Consider the following 19,870-nt stretch of genomic DNA (forward strand, 5'->3'; position numbering starts at 1 on the left):
GTTTGATTGTGTGTGACAACAAAGGAGCAGTAGTAAATGCTATTCCACATTTGGAGTTTATCTTATCTCAAATTGAGGCAGAGGTGGTACCATTCTGATGATAACACATGCATTCGCCATTTTCCCACCTCACTTTGGCTCAAACAAAGAGAAATGTTTGCATGCTTTTAATTGTTGCTTTTCCCGAAGAACTGAATTCATATTCACGCCTCTTGAGAAGGCTTTGTGTGTCCCACTGTTCCTATGAGCCAAGTTGCCGGAGCTTTATGGCAAGGTGAGGCCAGGCAAGACAGCTTTATTTATATTGTGCATTTCAATGTGCTTCACGTCATTAAAAGTACGACGACTCTTGAATATCCATTGTTGAGGTCGTCAAGGTGGTGAATGCCTGTCGCGGCAATAATCCCCGACCTGTTGCTTCTACATGGCTCCGAGGAAATTTTAGTTCTCCATCCGGCATCTTAGGAGAGGGACCCCGGGTGCTACCAAGACTGTGTGAAGTAGGGATGGGGTGCTGCTGACCTCGACTCGGAATGTTGTGGGTCGGTGGGGAAAATACTTCAGAGATCTCCTCAGTTCCACTGACATGTCTTGTCGAAGCAGTGTCTGGGGTTGGGTCGCACCTTGGTGGCAGAGCATCTCAAGGGTGGATGAGATCTGTCAGGTGGTCTAAACGGCCCTGGATGTTGTGGGACTGACTTGGTGACAATGCAACACTGCATGTACATCAAGGAGAGTGTGCCTCCTTGATAAGGTCTATTTAAGGATTCTGAGGAGGACCATCAGGAACTCTCAGTTTCAGGAGCAGCAGTGTGGTTTTCCTTCTGGAGGTGGACCAGCTCCACACCCTTAGCAGAAGGTGAATGGGAGTTCACCCAACAAGTCAGTGCTTCATGAACTAATGAAATCATTGTTTTTTTTACACATAACTTAATTACATTATAATGTTTAAAATGATGGATAGATGGATAGATGTATGAATTTTCTTACTGGACACTTGGTGGCTGCAACTAGAATGCCACTCAATGGAACGCAGATCCTAATTAAGGATGAACTGTTGATGAAGAGGGTTTGCATGCGTGTTTGTTCGTCCGTTTCTAGTTAGCAGCTTGCTTTATGGTTTACGGATGATGACTAACAGAAGGAAGGTTCCATAATTATTCAGGAGGCTGCAATGTTCCTTTATAAGAAAAATAATAATTAAATCTGCAAAGCTTGGGGTAGCCTAAAACTGTTCTCTCAGTGGTTCTTAACCTGGGTTCGATCGAACCCTAGGGGTTCGGTGAATTGGTCTCAGGGGTTCGACGGATCCTCTGCCGTGGAGGTTAAGACATACACGACTCAAGATGTCAATTAGTTATGACACACCCACTTGGCCATCGCTGACTGCAGATGATCACATTACATTGCTTGTCCAATCAGTGCTGCGGGAAATTAAGTTCGCTCAGTAGTCTCGTGATAGCACGTCATACAATTTAAAAAAACTAAAGTTATGCCATGTAATTGTATTTACTTTTTTGTTTTTAATAAATGTGTTTTTTTTAAATGTGTTTAATTTGTAAAAAATCATTTTTATTTTTCACTAATAAATGGTTTGGTGAACGTGCATATGAACTGGTTGGGTTCAGTACCTCTAACAAGATTAAGAACCACTGAGATATACACACACACACACACACACACACACACACACACACACACACACACACACATATATACATATATATATAAAAAACAATAAAATGAACTCACAGTCACGAAATTGCTCCACATCATCATCGAAAACAGCCTCCTTAAGGGCACTCTTGTCATAGGTACAGATTGTTTCTCCGTGACTGTAAGGAGCAAACTCCCGACTTCGTGGCCCGGAGAAGGAGCGCGGTGATGGCGTATTGAGCAGTGAAGTTTTGTTGTCCAAAGCAGTTCGACCCCCTTCCGGTACATCAAAGCCCAAGCGAGCGTCAGAAGCAGGCGTTGATGCCACTCCGTCTCTCCCAGCCTATAAAAGCACCACACGAGGAGTGAAGACAAGAGAGCATGTTAAAATGTTATACATCAATTCATTCTTCATTAGTCATTTCAGTAAACCCAACTTGCGTATACTGTACTGCTTACATATCGTAGAAGTTGCTACCAACTTCTGGACCTGCCTGGGATTCATGACCACTCATACAAACCATCCATCTTAAGGGTCGTGAGCACTGAAGCGCACACGACACGAAGAACCGGAGCAAACTGTGTAAGGGCCTCAATGTGCATGAAAATCAAACCGTCAATCTTTCACCAACATCATACATCGAGGTAAGGTACCTTTTGGCATTCATGGTATCGCAAAGAATAAATTAACCTTCAACCTTATCTGAAAACATCCCACACCACTCCATTACTTAAATGCTCATATATTAAAAAACGCATGCAAAAATGTAAGAAAAAATAAATGCAAAAGAAAAAAATAAGTATTTTAAAACCGGAAGTTACTTTTCAAATACCTTGTAATGGAGAATGTGATACTAGAAAATCTTCATACAACGTTATGCAAAATGATCTGTGAAGTGTCATTAAAGCCACTGAAAAGGGTGGCAGTCTTTTGATGGTTAACAACCAGTGATTAAAAAGGTATGAGAGGACATCGTCTTTCATGACTTAAATCATTGCAATGACTATGAAAAAAAAAAAAAAAAAACATTCTGTAGTGCATACAAATGCAAACGATTAGAATTGGAGTAACCATGGTAAAGCTGTTGTTTTCATTCCGATTAAAAAAAACAATGAAAGATTATTTTCCTGTTCCAAATATTATCACTCACTGCATCATCTCGCTTGCCGTCTCGTCTGACTGACTCATTGAGGTCCTCCTGGCTCCGGTAGCTAAAGCTTTGGATGGCTTCAGTCACGCCACGGAGTGAGCTGTAAATGTCCTCCGAGTTCATGTTCTCAGTGTCATACTCCATCACGCTAATACAAAATCAGACAAAAAAAAAGTATTAAAATGACAGGTAATCTGTTGATGTTTTCTCATCAAACAAATAATTATGTTAACCCTTTCGGGGACAGCAGTTACTACAGTGGATAGCGTATCATATTGTCAGGTTACAGGTTATCATTATCGGTGCATGAAAGGGTTAAAGCTTGAAATTGTTAGTTTTCCAAAAGTGAGGTGGGTTAATCCTGGTGTATAGAGGGGCCTGATTTACAAAAGGTTTGCCAACGTAAAAACAAGCGCAAACTTGAGCGTACACGCAAACGCACGTGGGAGCTGATATACAGCCCAAGAGCAACCGGGATTGCCGAGTTGTATACATGTAGCCGGGTCTTTGGAAAGACTGGACTGAACACAAAATAATTTTTATGTGGGCTTTATTCCCGACTGAACAATACAAATTTGTACAGCATTAAGATGAAAGACTGAGATGTTAACTGAATTTTAAAAGAGTTTGAAAAAGGCTCTAAGAGATCAAAGAAAAGTATCTAACAGATTAAAGGCAATTACACCATAATAAACAACAGCAGTGGCTTGCTTGATAGGGAAAGGGAAATAAAAATACATTATTTCCAAGCCACAACATTCCATGAAACCTAAAAGTGCAGACCAACTATTCATTACAATCCAGTGTGTTGAGAGGACACACTTCCTCTTCTGGCACACCATACTTGAGAAACCACTCTCTCAGGATGACTTTCGCAGTAGTATCTGCCTTTTGATCTCGAACAGCGATTGCCTGACTGAACTTCGTGAATACATCCGTTATCACGAGCACACTTTCACGCCCATCTGTTGCACGTTCCAGTGCCGTGAAATCCACAGCAACGACCTCAAGTGGCCGAGTCACCAAAAATGGAGTTTGAGGGGCCCAAATCTTTGGCTGTGGCATTTTGGTCAAAACACATCTCTGGCACTTCTTTATCCACTGCTCAACTTCTTCATGCATGTCTCCCCAGAAACACCTTTGCCGCAGCAGACCTAATGTTCGCTATACCCTGATGTCCCATCTGGTCATGGACGCTTCTGAGAACTTTGTCTTTGAGACAGGCGGGTAGTAACAACTGGGAGCATTCTCCCAGGTGAACATCATTAATCACTCCGTACAAGAGTCCATCTCTCTCTCTGAGGGCCACTGTTTTAGCAGAGCACGCACTGGTTTTGAAAGGCCCATTCTTTCTTGATAAGATGGTTTTCTCTGATGGCTCCAAAAGCCTCGCACCACTTTGAGAGTCGGGTCGGCAGCCTGAAATCCTTGAAGTACTTCCTTAGAATATCCAGGCAGTGTGGGGGTATTATCTTGAACAGCTTCATCATTTACTGTCTCATTGGCCTCTGACGCCTGCAGCTGCCTGATCATACCGAGCTCAACTCCTGCCGAACTAACTCTGGTTCTAAAACCGTCCCTGTCCTCAGTAAGCTGAAATTGCTACACTACCATTTTCACTGGTCGGTTCTGGCTCATCATTCACCGGTCGACGAGAAAGGGCATCAGCTACAGTATTAGATCTGCCAGGACGATACTTTACATCAAAATCAAATATTGCTAGCTGAGCCACCCGGCGCTGTTGAGTTGCTCCTAATTGGGCAGTCTGGAGGTGACACAGAGGGTTATTATCTGTGATGACCGTAAACTTGGACCCAAGTAGGTAACTCCTAAACTTTTCAGTAACTGCCCACTTCAGTGCTAGGAGTTCAAGCTTCATACTGCTATAGTTCTGATCATTCTTCTCAGCACCCCTAAGTCTGCGACTTGCAAAAGCTATCACCTTCTGATGACCCGCTTGTTTTTATCAAGCGTGCTCTTAAAGTGACAGTGCTACATTTGTTAAAAAAGGCAGCCTTCGCTACAAAAGTCTAAGTATGGTTCACCTGGTTACATACAAATTTGACTTGATGATGAATTCAGCACGCATAATGTGATTGAGAAAAAATGAGACAAATTTCACTGGCTGTTTTTATGTCTTCAAATGAGTGTCTGAAAGGCAGGTGCGTTTATTTTTTTACATATGTTGACAACAGCGCCTGTAATCTGTTAGAGCAGGTGAATTCGGTGCCTGCGATTTGGAATCGGAATTAATTCATGCACAACACTACAACCAACAACGTGCGCAACCTGACAGACAAACGCGTTATTTAGCATCCATTTTTTGAGATCTTAGTAAATCAGGCCCATCGTCTACAATGCCTTTTTCACACAGAAAAATAAATGATCTACAGAAATGAAGTCATGTCTTTGTGTCACATGTGACATACAATCAGCAAACTATTGAGATGCTAGATGACAGTGGATCTGGCTTCATCTGTTTTTTTTCTCTCATCCCACCTAAATTACCTGGGTGAGTGTGCTCTGCGCAGGACCCTGAAAGAAGGGGCAGCAGAGGTGGAGTTAGGCGGAGGAAGAGGAGTAGGGGCAGGGGGTTGCTTTGACAGGCCATCGACACCCCAACCCCATAACCGACTGTTGCCACAGCGCGGTCAGGAGGCAAGGACGGACAGACGGCGGTGACAGAATGAAGGGTGGAATTAAACAACAGGAGGAGACCGCAAGACAAGACAAGGTGGGAGGATGGTGGTGTTAATAGGAGAAAGAGGGGGGAAAAAAACAAGTGTGCAGAAAGAGAAAAGTCAAAAATGAACCAGTCTTGAGTTGTTTGGCTGAAGTTACACTTTAGATGAAAACATTACAGATAAAGTCAATCACATATTTAAAAAAAAAAAATCACTTTACAGTCTAACTACAATAATAAAAGCCAAGATGATACAGTATCATTATTGGCTACTTGTCTTGAAATGATATTTCAGTGCTTCATTTGAATGAGCCGCAAACTTGCTTCTTTCCACTGGTCTTATGCTCTACAGGTAACATCTTCATAGTGCATTTTGTTGAATGGGCAGAAATGAATGTAACGATTTTTGGGCCAGATGCTAAATTTTGAAGCTATGAAAGCATGAAGAATTGTTAGTTGACATCAACCTGAGGAGGGCACACGTAATTTAAGCCTAACTATTTGAAACATAAAACAATTTGATGTTTATCAATTAGGGATATTTTTTCAATTGACATCAGAATTGTTCAACACAAGAGATGTTCATTTATTTTCATCTATTTTGGCCCTGCTCCATAATTGATGAATATAAAATTTGTTGTCATCATCCGATGCCCCGCTCTTCAAAGGCCTGAGGAAATAGGAGACTTTTTGACCTTGTCTAGACAAAAATGATGTCTTGACAATGCTGGAGGCCTAGAGTTATGCCAAAGAATTGCTCCACATTATTGAAAGAGGGAAATCCAGCCCTGAAAATACTGTACTTTTTTTTCAGTTTACATTTACTATCAATCAGTGAACAGCTAAAGGGAGGCTTTGCCCGTATTGGACGAAACACAGTTGAAAAGGGATGTGTTCAAACCACTTTGACCAACTCACTCATTAAAATACTCACTCTCAGGACTTCACTTATGAAACTCAACACATTAAAGCTGCATTCACATGACTACTTCCAAGCCTTAGAACATGGAGTATGCTGCGGCAGATGGTTAGTGACGGTACCTTGGAGACATTCCTCCGTGTGAGCAGTTGGTTGGAGAGGTCAGTGGGCTGGTTCGACTTGGCGTGTGGCGAGGTGGCATGCAACCAATGGTGTTACTTGGAGACCCCTGAAAGACAGTGCCAAAAAAAGAATTGAGTTCCTGGTTTAAAAAATTTTTTATCAACTTAAAACTGATAAAACTGTCATTTTGTCAAGTGTGTGAGTGAGAGAGAGAGCATAGTGCATTGACTGGCCAACCGTCTGAGAAGTGGAACAGCGCCCTCTGCTGCCAACTTGAAAACAACGCAGCAAGGCATTCTGCGGGAGGCTTCAGAGAGGCTTCAGGCCTCAGAGACAAGGACTGAAAAATGACTGGACTTAGAAGGCTGCTTACTAGCGAGAAGTGAATCCACCGGCAGCCATTTTTGATTTTTTTTTTCTTTTAGACGCAATCTTTACGCTATATAGGCAAAACACTCACTGAAAACAGTGTGTCAATAACAGTGGCAACATAAGATGACTGCCCTCTGGCTTCAGCTGCAAAGGTTATTCCAGTATGTATAAGTGCATGCATAGTGGAGAGAGAGGCTAAGAAGGGACTTGACCTTCAGCCTCTCGAACTATCATGGCCCAACTATGTATATTTGATTACATCATCAAACTCGCTCGGTCCTTTGTAACATCAAATAACCCGCTGGGTAACATGCACAGTAGGAATTTCATGTTTCACCTTTATGTCTCAGAAATTCGGGGGGGACGCCATATAAAACAAATAAAAATATGAGTGTCAGCGCGCAAGAAAATGTCGTTCATCTGTGTTTTATCATGCCGGTTTGATATTTCTACTCATACGAATGACTGGACTTGGCGGCAAGACTTGTCACAGATGTTCTGACAACCTCAAATTTATTCTAGCGTCTATTCTTACAGAATAGTTAGACTATTATGCATAGATTTTGAAATAATTTGTTGCATATTTATTTGCATGCTTGATGTGAAGAGACAAAACAGTTATACATTTTGCCTAAATAATGTATTTCTCTCTATATTGACCAACATGTTTATTTGACTTTTTCATGGTTGTGGTGACTTGAAGGTTAATATTCACATGGAACTTATTTTTACAAACTCTGGCATTCTTCCCCAAGTTCACATTTCTAGTGTTCACTCAACTCACCACACTGCTACTGGTATTACTGGAGTTCTTCAGGTGGTTGTGCAATAATTTGGTGGCGCCATCCTGGAATGTCTTCGGCAGAGCTCCCAGCAGCATCGTAAACTCTGGTGTGTTGAGCTCAAATAATGATATCAGCACCACCTGGGCTGCCTGAGGGTAGTAGGACACACGAAGAAGATGCAAATTCATTTCAGGATCCTGAGGTACCTTGATGACTCCAAAAAGCAGTTTGACCAGGAACTGCTTGAAACAGAGGACTACAATTATTGCTAAAACTGATATATAACACACGTCAGGATTACGTAAAAGCTCATTTGAAAGCAAGGCGGCTAAGTCAATCAACGTCGTCAAGAAACTATTATAGTGTTGTCTGTAAAGAAAAATTGTTACAAGTGTAGAAGTGGATGTTGCAATCAGAAAGAAAAATAAAACTAAGTACCAACACGGGTTTATTGTTTAAATGTAATGTGCATCCATCCCTCAATCCAAGACATCCATCCATCCATTTCTAATCCACTTTTTCCTAATGAGGCTCGCGGGTGAGCTGGAGCCCATCCCAGCTGTCTTCGAGCGGTAGGCAGGCTACAGCCTGAACTGGTTGCCAGCAAATCACAGGACACACATAGACAACCATTCGTGCTCACAACCATACCTAGGGACAATTTAGAGTGTTCCATTAACCTGTCACTCATGTTTTTGGGATGTGGGAGGAAACCGGAGTAACCGGAAAAAACCCACGCAGGCATGGGGAGAACATGTAAACTCCACACAGGAAGGCCTGAACCGGAATCGAACCCTGCACCTCTGCACTGTGATGCGGACGTGCGAACCAGCCGACCGCCGTGCCGCCCTTTATTATTAATATTATTATTATTATATTTTAAATGTTCGAGGGATAGGCCCCAGCACGCCCGTGACTCCTGTGAGGAGAAGCGGATGAGAAAAAGGATGGATAATAATAAATCCATGAAAAATATTTTGTTTTTTGTCTCTTTTCCAGGTTTTCCAGGCTTTTGCATGAGTGCTAATAATCTTGGGAAAGATTGTTTAAATGAGTATGGCTAAGTCAATAGATTCACAGTGAAAAAAATACTCATATGCCTGGCCATCGCATCTCAGCACCATTGGAGAACGCAACACAGAGTGCCACCTGGTGGATCGTTTAGTACCTCTCTGTCCAAGCAACTCAATACAATATCCATAACAAATCCACGACAATAATAACAACAAGAAATGAATGTGCTCTTAAAAATCATCTGCAGGAAGTCTTTCCGCAAGGCCACTGGAAACATTCATTTTAAAGTAACCAGCCTGGCAATAAAGCGTTTATGTTGGCTGAAATTACAAAACAATACAACACAATGCAGACATGTAGATGAATAGCGTTGTTAGAGAGCAAGACAGGCAAAAAAGGTGCAGTTAGTCAAGTCCTACACTGGCATTCCCAAGCAACTTTGTGCAATAAATCTAACAACCTGCAATATCAGTTTATAATCAAAAGCACATCCTTTCTGGTGTTATTCATATGCTAGTTGCATCAAAAAAACGTTTCGTGAGTTCAAACTTCACAAGGCACAGACTCAAACTCTGAGTACGTTATTAGAGCATACAAGCTGGAGCGCAATGGCAGAGGTAAACAAGAGATGCCACTCGCAGTTTGACGCAGTCTTTCGAGTGTTCGTTAGGCACGGGGCAGAGGCGAGGCACTGGATACTTGTCATGTGTTGAAGCTGGTTCTACCTGCTTACACCTCTCTTGCAGGTGGCTCTCACCGGACAGTAAGGCTGTAGCATTGATTCCGCCAGCTAGTTCCTCAGTCACCCAGTAATGTAGGGTCTGGGGTACAGTGTCAAGGCAGAATGAGCATTACAGAAAGATAATCTTTCACCATGATATTTGGATGCATTATTGGACCCTTTTTTTTCTCATAATTTCGTGGGATAGAACAATACAGGATAAATCATTCCGCAGAGATGTTAAGAAACGGTTGACATTTTTAGAGGAATACAATTTTGCATCAAATTCCTTGACAAGTATGACAGAGAGTGAAGGCGGAACGATAAAAAAAAAAAAAAGTGGAGTAATTGTGATTGCCCCTCACCCCATTAATTATGCGATTGAGATTTAATATGGAATTATGTTATCAGGGCTACTTCTCTTATATTTGACATGATCAATGAATGCATTATTTTGGGAACTATAAACTGCTTTCATTCAAGAACTTAACATGAGGGATTTCTTTACCTGGTTCATTCAAATACAACTGGCCTTTTGTTTTATTTTATTTTTTTATTCATGTGCGTATTTAATAACATCATGAAAATTGTACATTTTTCTTAGTGCTGTGTGTTTTGTGCTTATTATTTATTGGCAAAATGTATTTCTGTATTTTCCGGATGATGAGTCGCTTCGGAGTTTAGGTCGCACCAGCCATAAAATGCATCATAAGGAAGACAATATAAATATAAATATGAAGAAAATATAAAAGTCGCACTGGAGTATAAGTCGCATTTTGGGGGCAAATTTATTTGATAAAATCCAAGACCAAGAACAGACATGTCACCTTGAAAGGCAAGTGAAAATAAAAATGAAATAGAGAACAACAGACTGAATCAGTGTATGATATGCTAACATTACATGACGCATAAACAACAAACTGAGAATGTGCCTGGGATGTTCACGGAACATATTAAGAGTTATTCAGATAACTATAGCAGAAAGAACATGCTAACAAGTTTACCAAACCATCAGTGTCACTCCAAATCACTAAATCCAATGAAATCTTCATCCTCTTGTCAGTTTTAAAAAACTCCGCCAACTCCGTAAGTAGAAGATGCGGCGCTTCCTCTTCTACGTCGCTTGCATTAGACTCATCGTCGACAGATATAGATATCTATTTTCATGTCTTTTGTATTTTTTTTGAGTAATGTCATAAATTTAAATGATACAGTATCATTTCCATTCACAAATTCTTTCTCATATTGCGAATGGCTGAAGTTTATCCGTTCTGAATAATCAACAGTCTTTTCCTAGTCATTGTGCTTGTGAGATTGATCAGTTTAATGAAATGAATCATTGATCAGCGAGCAGTTTTCGCCAGATTCAATATGCAAAATGGTGTCAGCCGTCTGTGACAATCACTCTAAATGGCTCTTAGTTCATCAGAAACAGCAGGCGCTAATTCAAACAAATAAAACAGACAGAAAAAGGCATAAGTAAATGAAGCTTATCGTAGCGTTGCTATTTACTTAAGATTTGTTCCTGCTCTTATTATGAGTGTGTTGGGAAATGTTGGCATGTGTGCAATGCTTTGTACTTCAAGAAACCATGATTGTTGATGTTATGTTCAACAATCATTTATCTGCTCGATGTGCATAAAGGTTAATGGCAACGTCTGTCAGTATGCGCAAGTGTCTGCTGCGGCTCTAATATGGCTCACAGGCTTCACCTGGCCTTTAGCCACCCCGCTGATGTAATTCGCATTCTGACACGAAGGGGAAATGCTTGTGTGTGTACAGCCTTTACAATTTGAAAATTGCATTCCGCTACATCGCAATATTGGTTTGAATTCAATTTCAACCTGAATATTTTTGCTTGATGAACCTCAAAACAGACAATCTACAAGGTCATACCTCCTTTGTGGAATGATTTGCAATTTACAGGAGCATAGCTGAAAGCACAATGGTTGCTGCTGCAGCTCAGGAAAATATTATACGCTTATACATATGTTCAAACCACTATTCCTACCGCCATGGTGATGCTGCGCGAGCACAACCTCACGGACGTCCAGTGAGCCCTCTGAGGCAGACTGTCCAATGTATTCAAAGCGTGTGTGAAAGGTTAAATTAACAGAGCAATCCTCCATGAAATGTACCAATACCGAACACAGCTGAGTTCTGGTTCTGAAATGCTTAGGATTTTCTCCAAAGATAAAGTGAAACAATTCACTCTCGAAATTATGTGAGGCTAGGAGGAATAGTCGCCTATGAAAACAGCTATGTTTGATGCATCGTGGTGGCTATTAGCTAATGTTTGCCAACCAGATATAGAAGAGCTATTTCAATGCAAAAGTGAGCATTTCTGTGGTGATTGTTGAATTTCTTTCTAGATTCAGCCTCAAAGTGCTGTAATTACAAGACATTGCTATTCATATCAAAGAAAGGCGATAGTGGTTAAAAGTGAAATCAACTTTCACTACTTGTAAAACAATATTGAGATATTTAGAACATGAATAGTAATGTTGACTTGATGAACTTCAACTTTGAGTTGAAGCAAAGATTTTCCTCTATTTAAGCTCACTTTTTTTTCAAAGCAGCTTTAGAACAAGCTTGAAACAGTGTTTCAAAGGCTATTGCATACAAACGACAAACCACATCGTAGTCAAATTTAAACCATGTCAGACTCATTCTGAGCATAGTTTTGGCAGAGTAAATAATTTTAGTTAAGGAGGAGTGGCCTTTTTACACTGGAAAAAACTGGAGCACCGACATTTACATTTGTAGGACCTACAAAAGTACAATCCTCTCAAGAGGTTGTGTTACTTTTCTTAATTTCCTACAGCATCATCAAAATAAAGAGATTTATTACAAGCATATTTATTACTGTCATTAATACATTTTTTAATTTTCATGTGAAATCATCTATGATATGGAAAGCAGCCTTACCTTCCTGACATCAGAGCTTTTGGGTTCAGTGGTCCACGTGATAATGCGTGATACAGCCAGGCGAGTCTCACTGGAGTTGATAAAGTCTGTTGGGTCCATTTGCCGTGCCAAAGACTCAATGTACTTCAAAATTGCAACCTTTACCTACAGGGTAACAGCAAACATTTAGTAATGGGGTTCGATGAACTGCACCAATCAAACACCACTGTTCTCAATCATCTCAAAATTTGTGATGGGAAAATGAAGCTTCACAACTGATTCATGAACCAGTTGTATTTTTTTTTTTTTTTTTTTACTCTTCTAAATGACCATGGTGGTATATAGTGCAGTCTATAGTCAGGAGGCTTCAGATAAGGCTTATGACAATTTCCTTGAAACATTTCTCTCTCTTTACAATGGTCACTGCCCACTCCAAAATTGCCAACAACATAATAAATATGTGAGATGCAAGTGACAAATCAAAGGGATACAAAATGGTTGCAAAAAGAACAAAATATGTACAAAATATTTGTTAAACTAAATACCAAGGAAACTGAGCAAAGATACAAGGTTCATAAAAACAAGCTAACGAATATCATCAGAGCAGGTAAGCAACTGTATTATAAGAAAAGGCAATATGACAATAAAAATAATCTTAAAGAAATTTGGGATATCTTGAAAAGTATAATATAACGTGGATCACCGAAATGTATCTTTCCAGAGTACTTAGAGGATGAGCATGGCCATAATTATATGACTGACCCTGTTAATAGCTTCAATAATTTTTGGTAAACGTTGGCCCGGGTTTGGCTGCTAAAATTTCAGAGCATCATACCATGCAACATGTGGATGTTGAACATAGTAATCCCCGGTCCATGTTCTTGACAGCAACGTGTGAACAAAAAATAATTGACATAGTCCATAAAAGCAAAAACTCTACAGACTGCTATGATATAGTATGTCATTAATAAAAATGGTTCTAAATAAAATTTCAAAACCTACATCTTTAACCTGCCATACAAAGCTGGCCATGTTCCAAAGAAAATGAAAATACCGGTAGTTAAAATTATTCCGATACACAAAAATGATAAGCACAATTTCACTACCGGTAATTAACCAAAGTTTCGTACTACCAGGAAGAGCTTTTGCTTGTCTGTATGCAGGGTAAAACTGTGGAACAGTCTAGCCCTACACCACAAGCAACGCCAAAGCATCCAAAGCTCTAAAGTATCTTACAAACGTGTGGTCTGGTCACAGTACAAGAACGACGGAGCTTAGCATTAACTGCTCAGTCACTGGCTCTTTTTTACCATTGTTAGTATGTGCTTGTTTACCATGTGGAATATACTGTATTATTCCTATTATCATTGTTGGTATGTATAGATTAAATACGTTTTCTTCTTCCCACTCCTTTTTTAAGATAAGATAAGATAAGAAAACCTTTATTAGTCTCGCAATGGAGAAATTCCCAATTCACAGCAGCAAAGTTATGAAAGCAGCACATGTAGAGCAAATGCAAATTGTGACATGGAGATGTCTTTTCCTCTGTTTGTAAAAATGAATCAGACGGTTGTTTGATTTCTCAGAAAATAAATTGTTTGTGCTGGCCCGCTCAAAAACAAATAAAAAATATCAATCATTCAAATAAAGGGGTTTAATAAATAGCAAGTCGGCGTACTTTCAGCCCAATGTTGAACTGAGAGTGCATCAAGATGAGTAAAAAAAAATACAACTGGTTCATGAAGCAAATTTGAAGCTACATTTTCCCATCATTATTTTTATGTTCTATTTCTACAATACCTTGAGGTTTGGTGTCTGTGTCTGGTCAACAATGAATCTCATCAAAATATTGAACTGTTGGTCAAATGGGAAAGATTCCCTGAAAAAACAAAAAAATACAACTTCAGTTAAATGTTGTGCCCTCTATTTGGAAGCTTATTATTGGGTCTGGCTTGTTAAACATGCAGACCTTGTGATGTCCAGGGCCTTTTGGACTTTGGCTTGGACTGAGCCAAGCAGGTCTGCCCCCATCTTCTTCAGCAATTGAGTGAGAAGGACAAACAGCCAGTCTTGCAAATCCTCTCGATGCACTGTGATAAAATCCACAAGGGTCTCGAGGAACATGCTGAAAACCTAAAGCCATACATAATGTTGAGCAATCAACAACAGTATTCAATATTCTCACTACAATAGTCATATTCAGCTAAAGTTGTGTTAATGTGTTAGAACAAACTTACTCGCTGTTATGAATCCACAGCAAAGCAGGCCATGCAATAAGAGACACAGTACACTATTTAGTTTCATGAGTAACATTTTGACAGAAAATATGAAAATGCAAAACTATAAAATAAGAAGACACTAGACATTAAGTATGATGCAGTTGCATTTCATTTGAAACATTTACTTCACCTTGCTGTGTGGATCTGCAAACATTCTTGTGAAGATTTCACAAAGTCTCTTGAGCTCCACTCGGCTTCATATAGAACAAAACAAAACAAGAAGTCATCAATCAAATCAGAAAATTAACACTCAAATCCAACATGTCAACAATATCGAAATGTGCTAACATTTAATCTTCCATCTTAATTTGAGAGTGGCTGCACAGAATAACGTTTGTAGTAATCTAGCCATTGTTGACATCTATCATTTTAGCAAAAGTATCAAGACACACTTCTGAATGAATTGACTTCATGAAGATGGCCCACTTATTTCTCACTGAATTTGGATTACAGTCTTACCAAGGGCACAAATTAAGATCCATATATTTGTGCTTGGATGAGATTAGTTAGGAAACACTGGACCCTCGGGCTGACTCTGAATGACAAAAAAAACCAAAAAAACACAACTACACCCCAACGTCTTTTCATCCATCTATTTTCTAATCCACTTATCCTCACAAGGGTCGTGGGCATGCTGCAGCATATCCCAGCTGTCTTAGGGCGGTAGGCGATGTCCATGCTGAACTGGTTGCCAGCCAATGACAAACAACTTTTCAATTTCAGAGTGTTCCAATAAACTGCCATGCATGTTTTTGGAAACCAGAGTACCCAGAGAAAACTCACGCAGGCACCGGGAGAACATGCTAACACCTCACACGAAGACTGGAATCGGAATCGAACCCTGCACCTCTGTACTTTGAGACGAGCGTGCTAACCAGTCGACCCAGCTAATCAGTCAAGACTTTTGTCTTTGTTACTTGAGGCAATCACAGCAGCAGGAAGAGAGAGACGCCAGCGAGGACATGAAAACACACCAGTTAGCAAAGCGCTAGTTGGCGCTTGTACGAAAGGTGGATGGATTTTTAAAATTAATCCTAAAGGATAAGCACTTCAGGTGACTGGATGATTGGAAGAACACCCTGGTTTCTGCCATTTGACAGTGTACGGCGGGGGATCCTGGTGGTTAACTGTTTCAATTTTGAAGTTGCTTATGCCGACCACAAAAAGGCACCCAATTCATTTTATCACGGCCTTTCTGTCTGACCTCCTTTCAGGCTTCCTAAATGGACCAAGTAACACACGTTGTCTGCACACAGTGCAAATGGGAGTTGTAGTCTCACATTGCAATCGGGTTATTACAGATACCGATTGAGAAAACAACAATATATGCCTTATATTCAACCGAGTCAAGGTGGCTATTGGGAGTGACAGTTACCTGCCACCGATGAAATTCACCCACATTTGGTTGGTTGGTGGGTATTAATGTCAAACAAATAAACAACATACCGTAAATTTCCTGAGAATGCCAACGTAATTTAAAACCCACCTCAATATTCTTTGACCCTTGAGGAGATTCTGCAGTCCCAGAAGGCCTTCCTTCCGCTCTGACCAATTCGAGCTGGCACAGTGGTTCAGCACCTCCGCCACGTCCTCAGTCTGGCGAAGATAATGGGGAATGCCGCCGTTTCTTGAGCCGTAAGAACGTTCTGAGCAGGCACTGGAGGCGTCGCTGTTTGCGTCATCATCGGAGTACATCCCTGGTGATTCGTACCTCCGTCTCATTGGCTTCCTCTGGAGATTAAAAAAAAAAAATATATATATATATAGGAAGAGAGGGACAAATGTGCCAATATAACATTTAGATACTGTTAATGCAACTCTGTGTACAAAACAAACTAGCGCATGAACAGCAGGTTACCACTAGCATCAGGCAGCCATTATGCTTTCTATGCTTTTCTGGGGTCAATATGCTTCTACTAAAGGATTAATTTCTTAATTCATATGCAGCCATGCTATATACTGTATGTCACATTCTGCAATCCCTGAATTAAATTCAAAACAATGCACAGTATTTTCTGACGAAACACCAAGCCAGGCAGGGTCAAGCAGTGCACCTGGACAAGCAGGGATCATGACGACTAATACAATGTGGAAGGGTGAAATTCACAGACGGCAACATCAAGCGGATAATGATAATAATAATAATAATAATAATAATAATGGGAAAAATTGAAATTAACAGTGTGCAGTAAGAATAGAATTGGGCATAGTGAAATAAAACTGGCATGTGTAGCATAGCTGCACACAGTTGGGATGTGTTATATGGAAAGCAAAAAGCAAAAATTAAATTATGAAAATACACGGACACCATTGTAACCATTCCGTTAAAGAAAGAAAGCCCTTGCAAATGACAGAATAATAATACAGAAAATTAACTTTTGCTTTTAAATTGTGAACACAATTATTTAAAAACAAGTGTGTGTGTGGGGGTGGGGGGGCTGTGACCCTTAATTCACTGCAAATCAAATTATTCATACAATTATCAATGAGACTTAAGACTATTTTGGCCCACTGCACAAGAGGAAACAGCTGCAGTTCAAAGGGGTGCAATTTATAAACTCTAAGAGTTAAGTCCTTACACAGACAATCAACACGATTTCATCATGGCCGACAGAAGGCCACTTCAGAATAGTTGTAGGAGGATGAGGACCACCTGCAGCGGACTGAGCTTTCTAAAAGTCGCTCGTCAATTTCACTGCCTTGATATTCTTGAGATATCGTTGCACAGACATGCGCCAGATGTAGCAAAGCCGCCACAGAACACTCCCGAGTCTCCTCTGTTTCACAGTAAGTTCAGTGGGTTTTATTTTTTCTTTTACAGTATGTACTTTCTTTTGTATGCAAACCTCGAAGTAATATGATTTGCCAAAAAAAAAAAAAAAAACCCAAACAATTTTGTCACATCTGTCCACAGGATGTTCTCCCAAAATATTTGTGGCTTGTCTTGGCCAATTGCATTCTCGCCAATTTCACTTCAAGTTCATTTAGTGATCATTCTGGGTTTTTCTTTCAATAACGGAAGGGTACCAACAATTTTCAAGCTACAGTGCATATGTCTATGCTTATTTAGTGCATAATTACATGGAAATGCATAAACAGTGTTTATACTGTTTAATCTAACCGGCTACCTTATTCCTGGAGTCTCCTAATAACTGAAATGAAGGACAACAATAAAGAAAAGAGGAGAAGGGAGAAAGTTTAACAAACAAGAACATTCCTGGCTGCACATTTCAATAGCTTTTTGACATCACACTGGATGGCAGAAATTATTTTAACTTTACTGCTCATTATCCTTTAAGTACATTCAGTTACATCGTGTCAGTAACATGTATAATAATATGGCATCAAAGAATTTCACTCGAAATTCAACTGTGCTTACCAGAGCATCGGCCACTGCCGCCTCCACCTCTGTCCCAGTGTTAAGGACCCTCATAGCATTGACTGACGCCGAGATTCTAGCTTGGTGAATCAAACCATAACGCTCTAGAGATGGGAAAGAGATTAAAGGGCAAAAAAAAAAAAAAAAAAAAGATGATGATGAAATACATTCGGCATGACAGGTACATGTAACATAACTTACCTGACGATCAAACACAGACTATTTCTTTATGTAAGTATTGGAACAGTAGGTTCCTTTATTTTTGCTGCAGACTGAAAACACGAAAATGCAAGGTCATTTCAGCTTGGCTTTCCAGGTGTTTACATCTGCATTTGATACACAACTCGGATAGCATTCTGTGCTCTATTTGTAACAGAACAACACTTTCTTAATGGAGCATTGGAACAAGTACATTTGCTCATAGAAAAGAGGGGGTTTCAACTAGTGCGATTGAAATGAACATGCTAAAAATGTTTTAACACAAAGTACTTTTAATGCAACCATGTTTTTTTTTTTTTTTTTTTTGATGAAGATGCAAGGAACACATACTTTTCCGGACTATAAGTCGCAGTTCTTTTTTCATAGTACCGGGGTTGCGACTTGTACTCTGGAGCGGCTTATGTGTGAAATTATGAACACGTTATTTTATCATTTCACATGTTATTTTGTGCCTGTGTTGATACTTCGCACATTAGCGGTAATTGATAAAAACTGAGAATGACTCTGACATAAAATAAACCGGCATACAGGCAACCAAATGCCTGTGCAACGTCACTCCCGATATATATATATATATATATATATACACACACACACACACACAGTGGAGTGTAAAAGTAAAATAGAAAACACAAACAATACTAATTGTGTATTAATTATCCATCCATCCATTTTCTGATCCGCTTTATCCTCACAAAGGTCGCCGGGAAGGGGGGGGGGGGGCTGGGGGCGCATGCCGGCTCAGACGTCGCCCGGCCAAACAAGGTCTGCGTCAGGTGACCAGAGCACCTTGATGAAAAATGGGCTACTGGAACAAAGCGGAGATGGGCGAGATGCGATAACATGGCTCTGTTGGAATGCTACTACTCAAGCAACCCTAGTCAGAGGGGTTACATGCACAGAATGTGAGCTGAATGGTTAACTTCGAAACCCACAGTCACAGTGACCACGAAACAACGAGTAGCTCAGTGTTCGAACATCCACAAACGGCAACTGCTGTCACAACTTGAGATTGACGAGGCACAACGCAGGGTCCACGGTGAAGGGCCCCAGGCTGCCAGATCAAAGGAGGAGGTCATACCAGAGATTGGGAGGCAAGCCCCAATGAATGCAGATGATGAGATTGGGAGGCCAGGCCCAATGAATGAAATGCTGAGCGAGGCAGCAACTGACCTGAAAGCTAAGATCATAGCAAGAATGAAAGCTGGGCAACCTAGAAACCGATTACAATGGCTATGTGAAGTACCACCTGAAAGTCTCATGCAAAGTGTGAATGCAGCACTGAGGGCGATCCTTACCGTAACGATCATGGAAACCAATGAGCTTATATACGCTTCAGCATTCGTGATCCTAGAAATGCTTGGCTATAGGAGCAACCATGGGAGCCATGAGATACGTTACCCACCATGGAAAAGACGGTTGGAGGCTACGAACAAGGCGGAGGCACAGATGTTTCGGTAGACTATGCCAGCCACCTGGTTATGGCATTCCATGTAGGCTTTCCCTGCCAGCATCTTACACCCTGCAGTTATGTGTTGGATCGTCTCAGGTGCCTCTTTGAACAACCTACACCTTGGGTCTTTTCTGGTGTGGTATATCTGGGCCTCAATGGCTGTGGTGCTCAGGGCCTGCTCCTGAGCAGCCAGGATGAGTGCCTCTGTG

At 40.6% G+C, this 19,870-nt stretch overlaps 1 protein-coding gene across 28 annotated transcripts in view; it reads right to left on the bottom strand.

Moving 5' to 3' along the window:
• clasp1a (cytoplasmic linker associated protein 1a) overlaps positions 1-19,870 on the bottom strand; it is an 83,637-nt gene that overhangs the window by 11,253 nt on the left and 52,514 nt on the right. For 10 of the 28 annotated variants that reach the window (XM_019892003.1, XM_019892007.1, XM_019892009.1 and 7 more), the window contains 14 exons: positions 17,990-18,093; positions 17,739-17,762; positions 16,097-16,341; positions 14,741-14,804; positions 14,569-14,571; positions 14,301-14,464; positions 14,132-14,210; positions 12,353-12,496; positions 9,429-9,524; positions 7,689-7,838; positions 6,532-6,638; positions 5,316-5,441; positions 2,808-2,955; positions 1,753-1,999 (listed from right to left, as the gene is read on the bottom strand). In XM_019892003.1, coding sequence (XP_019747562.1) covers positions 1,753-1,999; positions 2,808-2,955; positions 5,316-5,441; positions 6,532-6,638; positions 7,689-7,838; positions 9,429-9,524; positions 12,353-12,496; positions 14,132-14,210; positions 14,301-14,464; positions 14,569-14,571; positions 14,741-14,804; positions 16,097-16,341; positions 17,739-17,762; positions 17,990-18,093 — 1,701 coding nt within the window. The remainder of the gene's footprint in view (positions 1-1,752; positions 2,000-2,807; positions 2,956-5,315; positions 5,442-6,531; positions 6,639-7,688; positions 7,839-9,428; positions 9,525-12,352; positions 12,497-14,131; positions 14,211-14,300; positions 14,465-14,568; positions 14,572-14,740; positions 14,805-16,096; positions 16,342-17,738; positions 17,763-17,989; positions 18,094-19,870) is intronic. The other 18 variants (XM_019892026.1, XM_019892024.1, XM_019892025.1 and 15 more) reach the window with 8 other exon arrangements.

The sequence above is a fragment of the Hippocampus comes genome, unplaced genomic scaffold (assembly GCF_001891065.2).
Source record: "Hippocampus comes isolate QL1 unplaced genomic scaffold, H_comes_QL1_v1.1 scaffold310, whole genome shotgun sequence".
In the NCBI taxonomy this organism is placed as follows: Eukaryota; Metazoa; Chordata; class Actinopteri; order Syngnathiformes; family Syngnathidae; genus Hippocampus; species Hippocampus comes.